Source organism: Notolabrus celidotus, chromosome 15 (assembly GCF_009762535.1).
Source record: "Notolabrus celidotus isolate fNotCel1 chromosome 15, fNotCel1.pri, whole genome shotgun sequence".
Taxonomy (NCBI): Eukaryota; Metazoa; Chordata; class Actinopteri; order Labriformes; family Labridae; genus Notolabrus; species Notolabrus celidotus.
Window position 1 is genome coordinate 31,869,226 of NC_048286.1, and position 21,556 is coordinate 31,890,781.

The 21,556-nt window shown below is 40.9% G+C and overlaps 1 protein-coding gene across 1 annotated transcript in view; it reads right to left on the reverse strand.

Moving 5' to 3' along the window:
- tox (thymocyte selection-associated high mobility group box) overlaps window positions 1-21,556 on the reverse strand; it is a 105,576-nt gene that overhangs the window by 75,341 nt on the left and 8,679 nt on the right. The window contains 1 exon segment of the mRNA XM_034702946.1: window positions 3,612-3,677. Coding sequence (XP_034558837.1) covers window positions 3,612-3,677 — 66 coding nt within the window.

A 21,556-nucleotide genomic window follows, 5' to 3' on the forward strand; every position in this document is an offset into this window, starting at 1 on the left:
TTGGGGATAGCAATAATGTTCCTGGGTCAACTTGACCCGGGATGTATTTAACCTTGCTATTATGTTCCTTTCTTAGGGAAAGTAATAATGTTCCTGGGTCAACTTGACAGAAAACAATATTCTCCATAGTGTGCTCTATGAATAATGGATCTCTGCTGGAGTTTCTTCTTAATGTGAGCTTTGCTTGGGAGTGAGGTAATTCTGTTCTTACAAACACACATCTTAATCTCTGGAGGTTTCTGTGGAGGCCTCAGGAAAGGACTTGTGAATTCAGCTTCACCCACAGTGGAATAAATACAGAGTTTAATGCAGAGTGCTGCTCCAGTCCGGACCCGCTGCTGCTTAGTGATCTAGAAAGAAGCGATCTTTAATGTGATGGTCATCATTCAGGGGTAAAGTAGCCGGAGCGCTGGACTCACAGCTTCTCTTAGAGTGTCAGGATGTGTTAACTCTAAAGGCTGATTAACAAGTTCAGAGCAACAGGGATAAAGTGAACTGCCTCATCCTGTAACAGCAGGTAAGTGTGTCGCTAAATTAGACTAGTATTAAAAGCAAAGAGGACAAAATGAATGCCTGGTAGATTATTTTAAATACCTGCACCTAAAGTGTCTTCCGAAAACTTCTATCATTTATAACATGCATCATTATCAGGCTAACAAGACCCAAGTCTGAGACCACTTCATTAACAATCACACCGGAGCAGAGAGACTGAGGTTGACCTGTTTCTCTGATCAGATCAGATGATGTTTATTTGAATCAAACTCACCTTGTCAGTGAACAGAAACCTGATCAACAAATCATTTGGCATTCACCAATCGCAGAAGTCAAAATCAATCTATTGCCTTGCATCAATAAGTTAACATTAGGCTAGTGTATTACCCGGCTTTCTTACTGATCTTCCAGCTGTGTGAAATGCTTGATTCTGATTGGGCAAAACCTCTTGAATACGGTTATTAACTTTCGATTCTTAGGGACAGCAATAATGTTCCTGGGTCAACTTGACCCGGGGCATATTTAACCCTCCTGTTTGGTTCCTTTCTTAGGAACAGCAATAATGTTCCTGGGTCGACTTGACCCGGGGCATATTTAACCCTGCTATTATGTTCCTTTCTTAGGGACAGTAATAATGTTCCTGGGCCAACTTGACCCGGGATGCTTTTAACCCTCCTGTTACATTCCTTTCTTAGGAACAGCAATAATGTTCCTAGGTCAACTTGACCCGGGATGTATTTAACCCTGCTATTATGTTCCTTTCTTAGGGACAGGTATAATGTTCCTGGGTCAACTTGACGCGGGATGTATTTAACCCTTCTGTTATGTTTGTTTCTTAGGGATAGCAATAATGTTCCTGGGTCAACTTGACCCGGGATGTATTTAACCCTGCTATTATGTTCCTTTCTTAGGGACAGGTATAATGTTCCTGGGTCAACTTGACGCGGGATGTTTTTAACCCTTCTGTTATGTTTGTTTCTTAGGGTAAGCAATAATGTTCCTAGGTCAACTTGACCCGGGGTATATCTTCCAGCTGTGTGAAATGCTTGATTCTGATTGGTCTAAACCACTTGAATACGTTTATTAACTTACACAGTCTGCAAGCAGTTTGCTAAAGACAAGCAGACTAAGGACATGGATTACAGAAACCATGTCTTGTGGTCTGATGAGACCAAGATAAACTTATTTGGTTCAGAAGGTGTGAAGCATGTGTGGGGGCAACCAGGTGAGGAGTGCAAAGACAAGTGTGTCTTGCCTACAGTCAAGCATGGTGGTGGGAGTGTCATGGTCTGGGGCTGCATGAGTGCTGCCAGCACTGGGGAGCTACAGTTCATTGAGGGAACCATGAATGCCAACATGTACTGTGACATACTGAAGCAGAGCATGATCCCCTCCCTTCAGAAACTGGGCCACAGGGCAGTACTCCAACATGATAACGACCACAAACACACCTCCAAGACAGCCACTGCCTTACTAAAGAAGCTGAGGGTGAAGGTGATGGAGTGGCCAAGCATGTCTCCAGACCAAAACCCTATTGAGCATCTGTGGGGCCCCCTCAAACAGAAGGTGGAGGAGCGCAAGGTCTCTAACATCCACCAGCTCCGTGATGTCATCATGGAGGAGTGGAAGAGGACTCCAGTGGCAACCTGTGAAGCTCTGGTGAACTCTCACTGCACAGCATGCTCATGTACCATCTATAGCCTCATTTATACTTCTGAATTGAATTGAATTGACGGCATAGCCTACGCCGAAGGTCCACGTAGCTGATCTGCACCTCCTCCAAAATGTAACAACGCATAGAAGTGACGCGGACCGCAAGCTCTGTGATTGGTCGGAAGCAGGCGACCGGCGATCATACAGACCGCACTGCCCTCAAGCGTTTCAAGCGTTCATCGACACACAAGTATGTAGTGCTCATGTCCGTGTCAGCCCCTGCTGCGTAGGGGCGAGGCAGAAATATAAATCAGCCTTAAAGGTGACATATCATGCAAAATGGACTTTTTAATGGTTCTCTACCTGAAATATGTGTTCCTGTCTACAAACCCCCCGAGAATGAAAATAATCCATTCTGCCCCTGTTCTGATTTCTACACTTTTCTTTACAGGTGTGTGAAACGAGCCGTTTCAGACTTCCGTGTTTTTGTTACGTAACAACAATATCCGGTCTGTCACGGAATCAGAGCTCGGAGCTTGTTCAGCCCATAGACTGTATAAAATACAACTCAACCCCTCCTCCGTTTTTCATTCCCTGCACACATGTGTGCTAACAAGGAGCTTAGGAGGGAGGCATGCTAGTTGTAGGCTGTCTTAATAAACACAAAGGTAGGTTTTACTCCCCACGTCTGCAGATTTGAAGATCTAGTGGATGATTTTTATTTACCATGGATAAGTGCTAGCGCTAGTTAGCATAGCCACATAGCTACATGTTCGTAGCTGTAACTGTGTACCAAGACACACGTCTACATACTGACAAATAAAACAACAAGAAACACTAAATCTGTGACCAATCCTTCAGAAAGGTCCTGCTGCAGGCGCCTCTCCGTCAGGATCAGATTCAGAGGGTTGAAGTAACGTGATCTCTGAGCAGCCGTGTATATTCAGCCAACATGTAAACATTAGATCAACGTGCTGGACAGCCGAGGCACATCCACTTCCTGAGGGGGCATGGTCAGAGGGAAAACAGACTGTTCTGAGGAGGACTGAAGAAGAGGGCTTTTCAGGCAGACCAAAATCTGATTTCAAAGTGTTTTTTTGAGCATAAACTTTAAAGACATGTTTTGGGGACCTCTTAGACCGATATATGTTGATGAAAAAAGCGTGATATGTCACCTTTAAGAAGTGACTGGAAGCAGCACTCACGAGGCTGCCTGCACTGTCTGTATACAGTCCTTTAATTGGCCTGTTAATAGTCCAACACATTAATCACTCCATTTCTACATTCAATCATTCAGTTGTATCAGGAGATTTTACAACACTGAGATTAGGAGTTTGGATTTATCACAGTAATCAACTTCATGGGGCTTTCTCTATGTTACACCCCGAAAACACACACACACACACACACACACACACATACACACACACACACATGCACGAACATGCTAACACACACACACTCACCTGATTGGCTGAGGGGAATTCAAGGCCCGCGTCCTGCACACCCAGGAACATGGTGTCCCCATCCAGCTGCAGAGAACAAAAAGCAAGAGCAACAATGTCAACAAACTATAATCAAACACAGCAAACAGAAGACGGCCAGCAAGGACACGGTGTGTGAAGAAAGATGAAGGGGACAGATAACTCGCTGCGTGAACAAATGGTCACTATCTGTCGCTCTTCTCAAGGCATAGTGAATCCAACTTGTGTGAGGTGGAGAAACTGGGGTCCTTATTTCCATCAACAAAGACTTTAAACAAACTTCAATTTGCTTTCTGTCTGTGTCCACCACACAGAGGCTGAGATCATCTAGAGTCATCGTCTGAACGCCGAATTATTCACCAGGTTAAAGTTTAACTATGACACCCAGAATGTAAGGTGTAATAAACAGAGAGGGTCTGATCCACTAAGGCTAACATGACTTTTGCACCTGCTTAACCTGCGCTAATACGACACAAAGACATGTCTCATTTACAAAGCACGCACCAGAGACTGTGCTGCTGAGCCAATAGCATCCCTGTGCAGCTCATGATGAGTTCAGACTCAGGTTTTAGTGAATAGAGATATAAGGTATGTATAAAATGTTCATAAATATTATCTGATATTAATTTATGCACACCAAAATTAGTGACAAGTAGATATACAAAAATAATAGAGCCATTCTGAAAAAATCAAGGAATTAAGTGGATATTTTATTTGTTGTCAAAATTGAAAAATGGTTACACTCTGTTTCCATCTTCATTCTGAATCTGACTCCTGTATAATCAGTTTGCAGGGACAGGAGGCATCAAATGTTCAATCTGGCAAAATCCTACATAATTCTCCTTTGAACTGTGTGTACATATACGCATGACATCTGCTACACATGCCCTAGATGTGATTTGTGCTTCAGTTGTGCATGACCCCGAACTAATGCAACATGGATGCCAGATGCAGTATGCAGGTGAACGTAGGGGCAGTGTAGAGGCAGATGGGGTGTGACGGTCAACAGAGCATCAGGGGAAACAATGGCAAAAAGTTCTTAAGACAAGTTGATAGACCCGGTCTGCAATGATTCTCAACTTCAAGAGAGTCACTGGCACTGCACAGTGACTGCAAACCCTGCACAACTTATTGGGAACAAGTCTGGGGCCTTTACTTCTGAGCACTGGCAATGTTGGAAAACTGACGGTCATAGGACTGGTCTTAACAGTTCATTCTGCCTTGTCACTTGTTTACATCCTGCAAATCAGATAGTTGCACACTGCCTGAGCTCCAAAGGTATTCCTGAGTAAGATGCATAGTGCAAAGTCAAGTATGTGTACAACTGTCACAGTGCTAAAGAGAGGAAGAACCTCAGATACAAAGGTCTGGACTTCATTAGGATATCAGATTTATTTATCCATGATTAGTAGCTGTAAAAATATAAACTGTGTTCTGCACATTAGACTGAGTTCATTAGTTGTTCAGTTAGCTACATATCTGCAAAGAGCCAGACTGTAGCCAACAGATCACAGCTCTGTCAGAACCTTGGTTAGTGGTAATAAAGCTATAAATGAAAGATGTTGTACTCTGCAGACTTAAAGCTCCTTTGAGGAGTTTTTGACTGAATATGAAACAGACTAAAATTAAAAGTGATCACCTACACAAGCTAACAGATCATCAATATAAAGAGCTAGAGTTTCTTAATCATCAGTTCAATGCCTGTCATGGATGTGAGGGGGGGGTAGGTGTCAGACAAGGAAGTTTACACTTCTTTTACTTCCTCCACATCAAATACTCATGAAGAGCGACTAGTGGAGAAAAGGAGGATTCATTTTTTTCTTTCACAAAATGCTGCTTATGCATTAACAGGACAAGATCAGGAGGGATACAAGAGGTATCACTTTGTCCACAGGGGGCGCCAAAATCAACACAAACAGAGAGTCCATCACAGGAGCTTTAAATTGACTAGGCTGCTTGATGTATGCACAAAAACTAAAGGTTGTTGTCGTTTCAGTTTTGTTATTTCTGTAATGTAGTACATCAAATGTATCAATCAGTTCTCAATCTAGCTATTAACAAATTAAATATTGTACTTTTTTCAAACTGTAGTAAAACAACCTGCAGATATCATGACGAGTGAATCCCTATGTCTCAGGCAACGAACCAGAAACACAACAACCACAACATCTGACGTGTTTAAATCCATACACCATATTTAAAAACACTGTGTACATAATCAGTGTCTTCATTGACTAACACACAAAAAACAAGAACATTTGAACAGCTGGATACACACATTCACACAGCTTCACAAACACACACATGCAAACACACACGGGTGGACAGGTGGAGGGACAGGTGTAACTGCCCCATCCATTCCCCAGCTGTTGGGTTAAATGCAAATGAGGTGTAGGTTTACAGAGTCAACAGAGAGCCAAGACAGTGTTATTACATACAAAACACACACACACACACATTAGAGCACTGGGTGTTATTTTTATTCGTTTGTCGAGGTTTTTTCTTCCCTTACAGCCTTTAAAGGAGGAAGTAGTTGAATTAGAATAGAGTTCAGTAAGTGTGTGCCTGTTTTCAGGTGATCATGCTGGAGCTTCAAAGATCCTCCCTGTCCTGTACTGAATGGATCAACACTCTAGTTTGACCCAAGTTTGATCTCCATGCCCAAATACAATAAAAGACGAGCCAGGAACAAACTCAGGTTCTCACTAAGTCCTCCTTAAAGGTTAAAAACAAACAACAGGTTTGTTGTTATCAGACCGTCTTTTGAAATCGAACACGTTGGAATATTTTAGTGTCACCTTACTTTGAATCTCGTGACAATAAGAGTCGGTTGCAGAGCGATAGCTAAGTGGCGAATGTGTTCCTGTTTCCTCCAAATATAGCTATCAAGCTACAGAGAGTATATCAGGAGAGGAGAGATTAGAGAGGAGAAGTGATAACTCCAAACACCGTTTTTAAACCCAGAGAGACAAGCCAAGGAACTCTGAGGTAAGATCTGAGGACATACAGACAGTTCAAGTTGAGATATTTGAGCCCCAGCTGCTTCTTGTCTGTTGTGAGTGAAGCACAGAGGTGGGACGATGATGGGGCAAAGATGTACCGCCTTATTGAGTCTTTATGGAGGCTCTTTAAACTTCTTTTAATCTGTCATTTTGTCACTTTAAATTTATTTGAATATTCTTTTGTTTTATTTGGGAGGCGACTTTTTTATCAGTGCTTCAGCCTCCACCTTAAAACCACTTGAAGCTGTTTCCCACTCTGCACTGAGATTTATTACTGGTGATACTAATAATACTCATCATTGCATCCTGTACAATAAGGTGGGATGGTCTTTTCTGACTGAAAGGTATGATTTACACTCATACCTGTTTATTTATAAAGCTCGTATTGGGATGCTACCCTCATATTAATCTTCCATGCTAGTTTGATCCTCTGGAGCGCAACACACAAGGTCAACTAAATGGCTTACTCTCCAGGGGTCTCATGTACAAAGGGTGTGTACGCACATACACGTGGCGTACGCTCTTTTTGTATGGCAAAGTTCAGATGTATCAAGAGTGAAATGACCGTGGAAATGTGCTGTGTATACAACATTTTCTTGATTTGAGCGTACGCCATGTTTCAGTAGGAAATCCACGCCAGTCTTTGTAAATGAGGCCCCTGGTTCCCAGAGTTAATTCTGAGCTGGGAAGATCTGCTTTGGGCTTTTTTGCACCATCTGCATGGAACTCCCTTCAAAGCACTTTAAAAATGAATGCATTGGTTTCTTTTAGTGATTTTAAATCATTAGTTTTAAACTTTTTAACCTCTGATTGCTCCTGTTTCAACTGACTTTGTGTTAACATTACTTTTTAATTGTTGTCTGTTTTTAATTGGTCATTATTTTAAGGGTTTTATCTTTTTGTCATCCATTTTAACCCTCCTGTTATGTTGCGGGTCAAATTGACCCTTTTAAAAGTCTATTTTAGGCAATGTATGCCTCCAAACCAGCTAAATGCAGCTTAAAAATCTGGGCAGCATGTGACAGAAGAGGTGTCTCGTTTTAATTTATCAACATCACTTCATAAAAATCAAAAATGTAAAAAAAAAATTAAAAAAATCTATGTCATGTGAAACTATTGTATTTATATTTAGGGCTTTCCAATGTACATTAAAAAGTTTTAACATTAGTTTTAATGTAAAATGAGTGAGTTATCCTCATTGAACCATGATCTGAGAATTAAAGAACACCAATGGACTTAATATTGATTTAATTGGTTATTAATGGAGTTAAAAATTTGATTAGAAAAAAATTGTATTGGGATTTTTTGGGGTTCTGACACTTTTTGATAATTGAATATGCCCCGGGTCAAATTGACCCAGGAACATTATCGCTGTTCCAGAGAAACGAACGTAACAGGAGGGTTAAAGTTTCTTTTATATGCTCGACGTCATTGTAAATGAGGGCTTTGCTCTCAATGATTTTCAAGTTGAAATAAATTATAATAAAGATTTAATAAAGATGATAAAAAACTCATCATTTTATATTATTTAATAACTATTTTTATTGCTATTTCAGTGCTTTAATTATCTTAGACTTTTATCTTTAGCTTTTTTATTGTCTTAACTTCTCATGTTATCTTCTATTTGCTTATTTCTTAACTATTTATCTTTATTGTTTATTTATATACATTTTATTGCAATTGATGTGTATTAGTCTCTACTTTTAAATCCTTTCTGTTTTCTGCTTAGTCATGATATATCTTATTTCTATTTATTGCATTTGATTTGTATAAAAGTTGCTCTATAAATAAAGCTTGATTGATTGATTTGCTGTAGTAACAGATGCATTATGGAGGCTGTCTCAAAGCTGGCAGCACCGCACGTGTGCATGTCTGAGTGTGTGTATGTATGTGAAGCACATACTGTGTGTTCACACGCCCACTCTGATGCTTCCGTAAAGACGTCATGTGATATCAAATCAAACAGTGGGACGCCGATATTACGCCATAGGGTAGTATTGGTGCCCCACTGTTATTATTGGGGTTAATTACGAGGGCGTAGTCATGGCTTGGCTATGGCGCTGTTGCAGAATTGTAATATGTAAGCGGCCGGTGTGTGCAGTAAGTGTCTCACAGGTTTACAGAGGAAGGTTTTGGCTCATGTGAGTCAGGAAGCGTGTGGCTTTAGTGGTTGCAGATTCTAAAACGGATACATACAGAGTTATTTTGGGGGAGGATTCAGGACCACTATACTTACACTTACACTTGCAAACAGGGTGTTCAAATTAACACCTGCCAAGCGCCAATGCCAGGTAAAAAATTGGAACATTTTTGTATTGCATGTGAGGTTTTGTTTTCATACTTTCCTCCACTTTCTTCCGACTGTCAGGCTATTTTGACCCTCGCGGCGCGCTGTACTTGTGTTGTGATTTGGTACGTCAAGCTACTGGAGATGTATTCATTCCCTTTGCTTGAAGAAGCACGGCGGGAAGAGCGTTTCGAGGGAAGCCACCCCAAACAAAAAGGATAAACAAAGAGGCAGGAGGCGATCAAGACGAGGAACAGACAGCTAAACCGACTAATGTCACTATACGTTTTTATTTGGCCGGTGAAAAGGTCACTAGCCAATAGCAGATGAGGTAAAAAGTTAATTTTCCGCCCTGCTTGCAAAGCAGCAACAGCCAATGAGGCTCAGCTGTTACACTTCCTATATAATTTTACACTTAACCCTCCAACAGCCTAATATCAGTGTCCCAGGGAGACATTTAAACACTGTTACTGATTTACAGAAGCAAAAGGCGTGACGTGTAAACAAACAGTGTGAGCTTTACACACACACACAGACATTTGGCGATGTTCCATCCTCCTTGGCTTACACAGATGCCTCTGTTAAAACCTCAGATGGGGGGCTCAGTGCACGACCAACTTTGCCCCACCACTCTGCCTCCAAGATTTAACATTTCAAATGAAGAGTGTAACACTCCTGTGTGAACATGCAGAGTTAAAGGAGCACATGACTCCAGAGGGGAAAGCAAGGCTCCTCAGGGGAGGACGACTGCTGGCCCAGTGTGGGGATGCCGGGCGGTGGAGATATCCAGCTGGTACGCCACACAGGAGTAGACCAGGTTAAACATCCTATCTGTCCTGGGGATGCTTCAGGATCCCCCGGTAGGAGTTGAACCGTGAGTCTTTGGAGATGGAGGATTCGGCACTTTTATAGGTACCGACCAAATTCCATCTGTACTACTGAGTACCGATTCACGTAAAATCAAACGGTACCATGTTTCGGTACCTAAATGCATCCTTGTGACTGTGAGGGAGTGGAAGAGTAGGCAGTTTTCCATGCCAGACTTGAACACAGCATTGCACGCATAAGACCGCAATGACGTCTGCAGCCGCAGGATCAATCAACAAAGCAAGCATGGCTGATAGAAAGCGCTCGAAAGTGTGGCTCCACTTTTCTAAATACGATGCAGATTAAGTGCAAGGCCAGCGGTGGGAATGCCTCTAACCGTAGGAAGCACCTGGTGAAGCACAAGGTTTTTCTTAAGGCTGAAGAGTAAACAGTAAAAGTAGTTCACAGAAAAGAAGTTTGCTTCACTTTCATTTGTAGCTTTCTTCAATTTATAAGATATATACCTTTATTTATTTTTACTCCATCCTCTTTTGCTTATTTGTTTTAAACTTATTTGTCCTGCATGGACCCCCATCACACATTTTGTTCCAGAGGGGAAAGGAAAGGAATAGGAGTGCATAGAGCTGGGTCTTAATTTGTGCATTATTAAGAAAAAAACACTGTGCATAGTTTTAATTAATTTATTAAGTTGTAGTTAATTGTAGTGAAGAGTTTTCATGTTGAAGAAATGTATATATACAAACAGTTGGATGTTGTTTTGATATATTTGTTAGGGGTGACCCCAAATAGTCAAATATTGGACGATTGGTTCTAACGAGTCTTAGTCGACTGCCAATCTCATAGTCGAATATTTGCATATGAAACGTGGATCATTCCATTCAAACCATGGGGGTGCTCAATGTCTAATTTTACATTATTTTCCTGTTTCTCGTAAAAATAGTGTCTCATATATCCTATTGTTATATAAATATAGACTTATTTAATGTAATTCTGAGAACAGCTCTTGAAGTGTTAAATCTCCTTAAAGTGGTAATTAAATCTCCCCTGGTAATTAAAGGTGGACTCTCCCATTTAGCGGGGACCTGTGGAGCAGACGTACAGTACCTCAGCTGGCCTTTAAATCTTTCTACGTTCATGGCAGCTCAAAATGTCAGGAAATAAAACTTCAGATGATCCTAAAAACTAGTGATGAAGATGAGGAGCAGCTTCATGAAGAGGGCTGTGAGATCAAGGATTACCGGACCACACAAAAACTGTATGGGGCCAAAAGAACCAGGAGGGATACCCAAAGCTGTCCGAAGCCTCAAAAACAATCCACAGCATCCCATCCACCTCCACACCATCAGAGAGGATATTCTCAAAGACAGGATTTACAGTCAACAAAGCAAGGAGCGCACTTCTGCCCGTACACACGATGGTTTTCCTCACGTACAATTTGAAAAGACTCAAGCGGACAAAGACGAGATGAAAGACTGTTTTAAAAGGTTCTGTTAAGAGATTTAAAAACCCTTTAGCTGGTTCAGGTTTGATTTTGAACATTATACAAATGTTTAGCCTTAAGTTGGACAAACTAGCTCAAACAGCTCTCTGCTGTGTGAACACTGTTTAAATATCTCCTGATTCCTTTCTCTATAGTGGAGCGTTGTTCCATGTTTAACTGATGGTGGCCTTATTTGAGTTTTCTCTCCTTCATCACCTCGTTGTTTTTGCAATATAGATTTAAAAAATCTAAGTTTTATATTTATAATATTCTGTTGTCCCTTTTACTTTAAGCTATGAGTCTCTTAATTGTAAAGGGTTATGTGTAATATTGTCATGCGGTCACCATCATGCAGACTTTGGGTCAATAAGGAAAAACAACAAACATTCCACTATTCAACCACTACGGGCAAAATCTGATGAATCAGATTCGACTAAGCAAATCCTTAGTCGGGCTCACCCCTCGATTCCAATTCCCAGGTACAGGGCATCGGTTCCATATCCTTTCAAATGTGAAAGGTACCCATTCCCAGCTCTGAGTTTCTGAGTCTGCTGATTCCGTGACCGAGGTTTGAATAGTAAGGATGGATTGATGCTCGCTGTTCAAACTTCCCCCAACCCTTTAAAATTAAGACTCTAACCTGAACCAGCTGTGACACCTCAAAAACAAAGATATCATATTTCCTATCACAGTTACAAGATCACTGAAACAGTCGGTGCATCCACGCATTTTATATTTAGCAGCACCTTTTTCTGTTTGGACTGAATCAGTTGATAAGAAAACAAAATAGCTTTATCATATGATCTATAACTCATTATAGATCCAATGACTGTTGTTATAGATAATAGTAGAAATCAGACCCAGTCTTCCTTCCTCTAGAATAAATCCTTTGACAGTATCTGAGTTTTCTGCATGAGAAGAAATAAACAGGACAGCAAGGTTTGTTTTCTAACCAAGTTATCCTCTCTCTCTCCAACCTTCATCTTTGTCTCTTACTCTCTCATCTCTGATGCTCGTGTGTGTGTGTGTGTGTGGTTGTGTGTGTATGTGCATGTGTTTGTGTAAGCAAAGCAAAGGTTTGAATAACAAGCAGCCAGCTAAGTGGGTCAGGGTCGGAGGAAGGGGGGAGAAAGGGGAAGAGAGACTATTAGGATGACAGACAAGGACAAAGGAAAACGAGAAATACAGAGTCCTGTAGAGAAAAAGGAAGCACATGAAGGAAAGGAATGAAGGAGAGATTGTGGAAATGAAAGGTTTAGGTGATTAGGGGAAGCAGTGAAGAGTTAAATGCTGAGAGTGATGCATTATCTAAGGAGGAAGATATTGATGAGAGCTATCATCAAAAACATGACAAAGCATTTCCATAATCCATAAAAAGTGACTGAATCTTTCAGGATGTCAGGGAACAAAAATTATCTCAGGGCTGAAATTAGAAAAATATATATATATGAGGGGGATACTCAGATGAATTATTAATGTAGCTACACACTGAGGAGACATCAAACTCTGAATATTTCTGGATTTCAATAAAACAAAAACAAAAAGCAGTTTGGGTTTAACTTCCTTTGAGAAGAAGCGTCATAAAAATACATCATTTCTGCCCAGGTTGTGTGAAAAGTTAAAATATGTTGAATGAAGGTTGAATGTCTGCAGATTATATTTAACACTCATCAGTTTGGGGGGGGGGGGGGGGGGGGGGGGTGAGAAAAAACATCTGCTGGACCAAACTGGATGAATTTCAGTTTACTCGAAAAATGCATCAGAGGACACTAATCAACTCACCAGAGTGTGTGTGTGTGTGTGTGTGTGTGTGTGTGTGTGTGTGTGTGTGTGTGTGTGTGTGTGTGTGTCTGTGTGTGTGTGTGTGTGTGTGTTCAAGCAGCTGTGAGCCGAGGTAGTTCTGCTCTGCATTATAACTTTCTTATCTCTGTCTCCATTACTGCAAAATAAACCCGGTTTGATTGGCTGAAGAGTAATCAACTTGACTAAGTCCAGACTGTGTGTGTGTTTGTGTGTGTGTGTGTGTGTGTGACTGCGTGTGTGTGTGTGCACTATCATTATGGAGGCAAAGACAGAAAGAAAGTAAAATGCTGAGATCTATTGATCGACTTTGCCTTAAATCTTCTTCTCTTGTGGTTCAAATCTCTCCTTTTCAAGATGATGTGATTGAATCTCAGATCTTGGACTTTGATCACATTCAGGTAAAAGTCCTCAAAGTGAATGATAATGCAGTGCACTGTGATCTGATGCAAATTGAAAATTAATTAAAGCCGTAAGCGGCGATGAACTGGCCCTCGCACACCCGCAGCCGCCGCCTACGTGAGCCGCCGCCACATGTAAACCGTCGCCTGATATTTGCCATCACATGATGCGAAAGCAAGATCTGAGAGTATATGCAGCCTCAGGTGGTGCAAATGTTCCAAGTTTTTGCCAGATTGCCAAGAAAACCTCCAAACTTGACAGTGTGCCACGCCCACAATTTTAGTCTGAACAGAATTCCTTGAACAATAATTTAATTGTCAAAATGTCTGCTATAGAATGTGCCTTGTTTGGACTGAATCAGAGTAAAACTCTAGGAGGAGCTCTCAAAAGTATGCACCCTTATTTGGGCGTCATTCTTCACATTCAAAGCTGTATGTGCGTTTGATGCCCCGCCTCAACGCCTGCCACGCCAACATTTTTCGTCTCCTATAGGTTGCCCTTGGTTTGGACAGAATCAGAGAAAAGCTCTAGAAGTTATTAGCGAAAGTATGCACCCTTATTTTGGCCCTGTTTTTCATGTTCAAAGCTAGGTGGCGCTCTTCCTGTTGAGTTTGGGATATAGGTGCAAGAGGCTTTTTTGTGCGTCCTGATGCCATGAATATGGGTACAATTTCTCAAGCATGTAGCTCAAAATAACCCCTATGGGGAGGGTTTTTTGAAAAATGTTGCAATTTTCCCGAGGACTGATGAGTGTGTTGGATGAGGTGAAATTACGTGCATTTTAAAGTCACAAAAATCAATTTTCCGACGTTTTTTTTTTTATGCCCCGCCCCAAAGTCCGACACGCCCACAACATTCGTCTGAACGGAATGCCTTTACTTTGTATTAATCGTCAATGGGTTTACTATAGAATGTGCCTACTTTGGACTGAATCGGAGAAAAGCTCTAGGAGTTAATAGCAAAAGTATGCACCCTTGCATGGACCCATTTTGGCCCATTTTTTCATGTTCAAAGCTAGGTGGCGCTCTTCCTGTTGAGTTTTGAATATGGGTGCCAATGACTTATTTGTGCGTCCTGATGCCATAAATATGTGTACGATTTTTCATGCATGTAGCTCAAAAAACTCGATGCGTAGGGTGTTATTTTTACCTCTAGGGGGCGCTACAGAGAATTTTTTTGCAAGACCTATAATAACTTGCAATTTTCACCAGGCCCGATGAGTGTGCAAAAATACTCACGCTTTCATTAACGTTCAGGGGTCCAAAACTGCAATCTCCTATAATAATATCCCTTAGGGTTACAATAGGGCCTTCGCCTACAGCGGTGCTCGGGCCCTAAATATCAAATATTTTATCAACTTTAAGGAAATGAGAAAAAAAGGATTTCATTCAAACTTTCTGGAACCAAGAGGCAACCTCAAGTCTTGAGAAATGAGGCCAATGCAGCAGCGCTAAAAACTGCAGTTCCTCAAATGTCCACTTGAGGCTGGCTGCAGAAGCCAGAAGCCACATACACACCCATTCTTAAAGGCTCATCCTTACAGCAGAAATTAACATGTTTACAGCCTGGTTCAAAAGATGATGTTGGTCTCTAATTTCTACCTCTGCACACACTTTACATACATGGATGATTTTTGAATAACTCATTTTAGACTTTTGCCTAATTAAGGGCATGGATGAGTTGACTGTCAGGCGCCTTTCTAGATCAACTAAAAGTGAGTAAACATTTCTAATGGGACGACCGCCATTGATAGGCTTCCAAAAAAAATGATGATGGTTATTAACTTTCACTAACATGAGCAAAACCAGAGGCAAACTGATCACACGTCATGTCAAATCAATCCACAGAAAAAGAGTTCAGACACATTTTGCTTCTGGCAGACTACGGACGTTTTTATCCTGGATCCTGTCTTCAATATGATCAACGAGCGGAGCAGGTGAGAGAAACTTTAGGTTAGTGAACTCTACAAAGAAACTTAAACCATGAGCGGTGGTGATGATAGCAGCAGGGTTCAAAGTTGTGACCTTTTGTTTATTTTTAAAGGTGTGTGAACCGCAGAGCTCAGAGAAGAAGGAGAGCTGACGAGGACAGTTTCATGTTCAATCCACCGAAAAAGGAAGAGAAGAATCCATCACCATGATGAGGAATCACTGGGACTATTTTTAAAAACTGTAAACATGAATCATTTTAGATCAATAAGATAATCTTTAATCAATGTTTTTACCAACATGTCTGTATTTTAACCCTCCTATTATCCTTGGGGTCAATTGGACCCCCTTCAATGTTTAACATCTCTAAATTAATGACTAACATCATTTTTTTGGCTTCATGTTTCATGACTTTTCCTAATTTAATGGGGACAACTAAAATGTTGATATGTTCCAACTTCCTGAAAAAAAAAAATTATGCATCGGTGTTCCTTGGGGTCAATTTGACCCCAGGCTGTTTCAGCTGTATATAGCATAAGAAATATCAACATTTTACACACATTTGTTTTGGTTGTTTTGGATGATATTGAGGTCACTATAACCAAGGACACTTCCACATGTGACTGCAGGAGCTGGGATCAAACCGCCAACCTTCAGATTGAGATATAATATTTCCACCATGTCTCTAAAGACATTCAATGATGAGTCCTGTGTCATACGTTTTGATAACATAGAAACAAGGCAGGGCCGAGGAGAGCATGACAAACTCGCAGCAGTTTGATGTTCTGTCTTAAAAATCAAGTCCTTCTGAATGCTTTAAATTGTGTTTATGCTTGAAATATATTTCATTTAAAGGGGACATATAAACCTGGGTAACAATCAGTTTCTGGAGGTTTAAATTGCTGGGGTCTAATTGACCCCAAGGATAAAAGATGTTAGTACACTTGAGGGTAACAGGAGGGTTAAGTTAGTAGCCTGGTAATAAGCGGGATAACGTATGGTTAGCAGGTAGTTATGGGAAATAGAACCCCTTATTTAATATATTCATGTTCTGAAAGTCACATTTTCTAAGATGCTGTGTTCAAAGCAGGGTAGGCCTGATATTCTCGTCTCTTTCTGTTTACCATTACAGGTTTTTTTTTTCCAGATGATGACTCACTGTTGTTCTCATCTGTAGTGGAGATGTTGCTGCAGAGGCCTTTCTTATCTCTCTCTCTCAATCACAGCTGAGGCTCATTCTGTACTGTCCTGGATGAATGACAGGTGCATGTGTACCTGACCATAGACAGCCTCACTCACTAATAGTGCTATAGTGGAGATGTAGACGATACAATTTCATCATAACAACCAATACTGAACGCAGGGAGGACACTTATATACTTAGACAAGATGAAGAGTGTTGTAAAAGCACCAACATTTAAATCAGACGAAATGTGACTTCATCAATCTTCAGTAATTAGCTTCACGACACCTCAGTTATCTTTCTTTGAATAGGAATAAAAGCTGTGTGCTGACAAAACACAACGACAAGAAGAACTCTGTAATAATCACACAGGAACAAATCCAACCTCTTTCAGCAGATAATCGATCTAACTTATTGTTACTAATATTACACACACACACACACACACACACACACACACACACACACACACACACACACACACCCACACACACACACACACACACACACACAGAACAATGTAGGGATGATTTTAGTATGTGATTTGATTGCAATATGTTTGCTTTGGAAAAGAAATCCTGGTAATTAGTCTCCTCTGGCAGAGCTCTATCTCTGCCCATCTGTTCCATTTGGCATCCCTCCACCAACTAGGAGTCCCTCATCGCTGTGTCCTGATAATTCAACCAACTGAAAAGCTTTCAGAAACACAGACACACAAGCAACAGAGCCGAAAGTCACCTAATCATCAGCGAGCTTCAGGGGAAGGAGAGAGTGTTTGGGAAGAGGGGGGGAAAGGGGGGGTTGGTCTGGCGTCGTGTTCAGTTGCAGGAATTAAAGCCAACATGGACAGACGGACAGACAGATTGACCGGTTGTTCTGATAGATAATTAGATGAGATGCCGACACATTGGCCGGTTAGGAAAACTGGAGGATGGGACAATGGGACTATAAAAACACGAAAGAGAATGTTAGGAGAGAGCCAAAGGATAACATAAGATAAGTTAGAAACGCTCGGATCTGCTGATACATCAAGACCGGCTCCAGCAGATCACGTATATGAGAAACACAAATTAAACTAATCCGTCTTAATTAATGTTCCACTGACTGACAGCCTCTGTGCTTCAGACATGGAGATGTTGCCTCGAGGGGACAGAGGGGGATCATCCTGTTTATGACATGGCTACTTGCCAGTCGTCATAAAATACTGTAATAATAAACTGTACTAGAAATATAGTAAAAATAAACTCACAGGAACAGAATTCAGGGGGTGTGCACCCTACATGAATACACTAAGCCTGATACCAAAGACAATAGAGTGTGATGACTAAAACTGACACCCTGATTGATGTCAGGTCTGAGCCTCGAGGTGGATGCTGGAGTGAAGGTCGGTTTATGAAAGGGAGCAGAGGCAGAGTGTGCGGCAGGCAAGAGGGTTAAGATGGACAGAAGATGGGAGAGAGGGTCTTTTAGTAAAGGATTAATGGGTTATACTGGATGTTGCAGTGCTGCAGGGTGATAATAGGAGTATGGACAAGCTAAAGAAGTCAGCATAAACCTTGATGCAAGGTGTGGTAACGAGCCGTCAAATGTTTTTCTTTTAATTGTGATTAATCATAGAAGGTCAATTCTTTCTTCCTTTCTTTCTTTCTTTCTTTCTTTAACCAGGTAGAAGACTCATTGAGATTTAAAACCTCTTTTTCAAGAGTGACCTGGCCAAGACGGCAGCACAAAACATGTTACAACACACAACAAGCACACCTTCTGCACTTCACTCCAGGTCAATAGTTAATTGTTAATTACTGCGTTTTTAATTTCATGTTTAAAATGATTTTTCTGTTAGCATTTGAAAACAGTTTTGAGGTCCATTTCAAAGCAGTTCTTACCTGTGTCTTGATTTTAAATGCTGCACTGCTACACCTACATTGCGGTCCGACACCATGACTCAGACATAGGGGACAGCTTCAAAGTGCTTATTCTGTGTAACTCCTGCTCTGTTGCTAATATCAAAATGAATATTACTGAAACAACTACATTCACTGTTAAAGTGCGTCATCTCGATAGCGCATGTGTGCCATAAGTAAATATGCTGAAGAAAACAACAAAGGACAAGTGTAAATCGATGGGGGGGGCTTCTTAGTGAGGAAAACGTGTCTGAAGCTAACTCTGAAGAAGAGGGCGCTGCAAGCCTTGCAGTGGGAAATCCCTCCACAATGGACATCATGAAGGCTATTAGAACTTTTAAACAAGACTTTCATGGAGAATGGAATGATGTGTTGGCAGCAATTAAAAACATCCTGTCCGATATTAAAGAATGCAGCGGTTGCATCGCTTATTCTGTGTAATAGTTGTTTTTTAAAAACACTGTTACAAATAAATAGATTTGCAGGAGTGCACATACAAAATGTCCAATCAGTGTCATTATGGTGTGCAGTTATTCTGAGATCATTTTGATGACTCGCTGACGTCCAGAGATTCATGGTTAATGCAACAACATTTACACTTTTCAGGAGTTCCAGATTCCTTTCGATTTCGTACAGGTCCTGTATGCGTGAAACTATTGTTCCCTGCAATGCTACAGCATATGACCAAGCGGCAACCTCCAGTCTCAAACTGTGAAGCGCATGCAGAAGTGTTATAAACTGCAGTTCATTGAGAATCCACTTGAGGCTGGCTGCAGGAACACAGGAAACCACATACACACCCATTCAAAGAAGACGATCTTTGCAGCATTAATAAACATGTTTACAGCCTGGTTCAAAAAACAGCTTGGCTCTTCGTAGCTAATCTCTCTATCGGCACACACTGTAGGGGGGTGAATTTTTTTCTAACGTGACGGTTCAGAAGTTTTTGCCCAAATAAGGACATGACTGACTTGACTCCCGGTCGGGAACACATAGCTGTTGGCTAGGAGGCTCAAACCTGGTTGAGTTCCACATTTCCAATATGGCTGCCGCCAACGATTGGCTTCAAAACAGCAATCAGGAACAGACGGGTGACCTCACAGATACAACGTCCATTACTTATTCTATGCATATGACTAGTCTCAACATGTTAACCCATGGACCTCCCTTAGACTCGCCTGCAGGACTGAGCAGAGGCCAATCACCACCCATGTTGTAAGCGATGTTAACTGTTTCGATTTAGTTTCATCCAATGTTCTGTGAAAGTTCAAACACTTCAAATAGAGCTCTGCTGGTTTGTGTGATGTGGTTGCTCGTTGACATCAGTCTGATTTGCTGCACCTTTATGCTTAGCTTGGAGAGTTTTGTGGTGTGGTTAGTTTCTGTCATGAAGGTAACAGGAAGATGCTGCATTTCACAGTAATATACTTTAGTGAACTCATTTTGAAAGACAAACATTTCTGGTGTTTTTTTGCAGTATTTGTAAGCAAACAAGATCCTTTGCTAGTTTAAATCTTTTGAGTTTTATTAAGAGTATTGTAAACATAATTTTAAGCCTCAACAGTAAGTTTGGGCCGATCAATGCTGCCATCGTGAATAAATCAACACTAGAACCTTTTTACAATCTTCAACAGAGTCACAGAGAAAATGAAATAACCCGCCCCAGCAGACTTCTAGAGATACTGTGCTCTGCGGGTCTTTAGTGTTCCAGCTGACAGCAGATTAGAGTCTAGTTTGAAGTGATAATTATGTTCCTACATCAGATCCATGAAGCTACCTGAGAGTACAGCAGGGGTTATAAACGCTGAACCAGCATGAGGATCAAACCACCCCCGGCACTATACTGACCTTTCTGACCCTCATGGTCCTGAGAACGCCAGAAGACGTGTGTCCTTTAAAGGTTTTTACTTTTATTGTTTACTTTTATTTTCCAGTTTCTTTCTTCTATATGCATTCCTGTTTCTGTTTCATTTATATCCTTTCAAAGGTGTCACAGCATTTCTCAAATCTCACTCTGTCCCCTGACTGCTCTCAAATTGTTCCCCTGCTCTCCTTCAATCTATACTCCTCTGTTAGTTTCTGAGGTCTCCTCCTCTCCTCCCTCTTCTCTCATCCTCTCTATTTGCTTAAGAAATACCTCAGCCAGCTTTCACAATCATCATGTTTACATTAGCCTCTCTCTCTCTCTCTTTCTCTCTCCCTCTTTACTTCTCTCTCTCTCTCCACTATCCTCTCTGATTCATTCCATCCCTTTCTTTCTGTCTAAAGTTATCTCCTGTGATATTGTTATAGAATGAATTAAGCTGTGCACTGACTGAGTGTGGTGGATCATTCTGAGCACTAAACATTTAACCAGAGTTACTTCTGTTCATCCTTGTGAGGTGCCAGCTGGTCCTGGTCTCAGATTCAGAGACTGTATTAATATCATTTTATTTTTGACTGTGTGAACAAAACAAATTCCCAGAATACAGCAGTCCTGTAGAAAGATATACAATCTGTCCTTTTGTTTCCCATCAAGTCTGAAGTTCTCTTTGAACGACTACTGATCTCATCATGTAGTTTAGAAGGCAAACAGGTAGTGGAGTCATTTTAGAAAACAATGAAAAAGAGTGATTCATTTTGCACACCTGGTTTCACATAAATTCAATGTTAAGATAGAAAGTCAGATAAACATCAGCTTTGACCTTTGCTTTACTCTGCAGCAACATAAAATGTCACATTTATAATAAAGGGAAGTAAACAAAGAACAAACAATGGTCTTCATTGAAAGGGTTTTTATCAAAAATGAGGATTTGGGGAAATTGTATTTGCACAATCATTATAGATGTAGACATTTAGATCTGAACCTGGAGGTTGTTCCTGATTCCCTTCTCTACAATTCTCATGTGTGTCAGTGTTGACCTGAAACGAGGCTTTGGAAGGAGACAACCTGAGCTAGTTTAGTCTGAAGCTGCATCTAACTTGTGGGTATTTTTTTGTATCTTTAACCCTCCTGTTACCCTCAAATTTACTAACATCTTTTATCCTTGGGGTCAATTAGACCCCAGGAATTTAAACCTCCAGAAACAGGTTTATGTGTCAGGTACTTTATGTTTCTTTGTTGACTAAATAGTCCT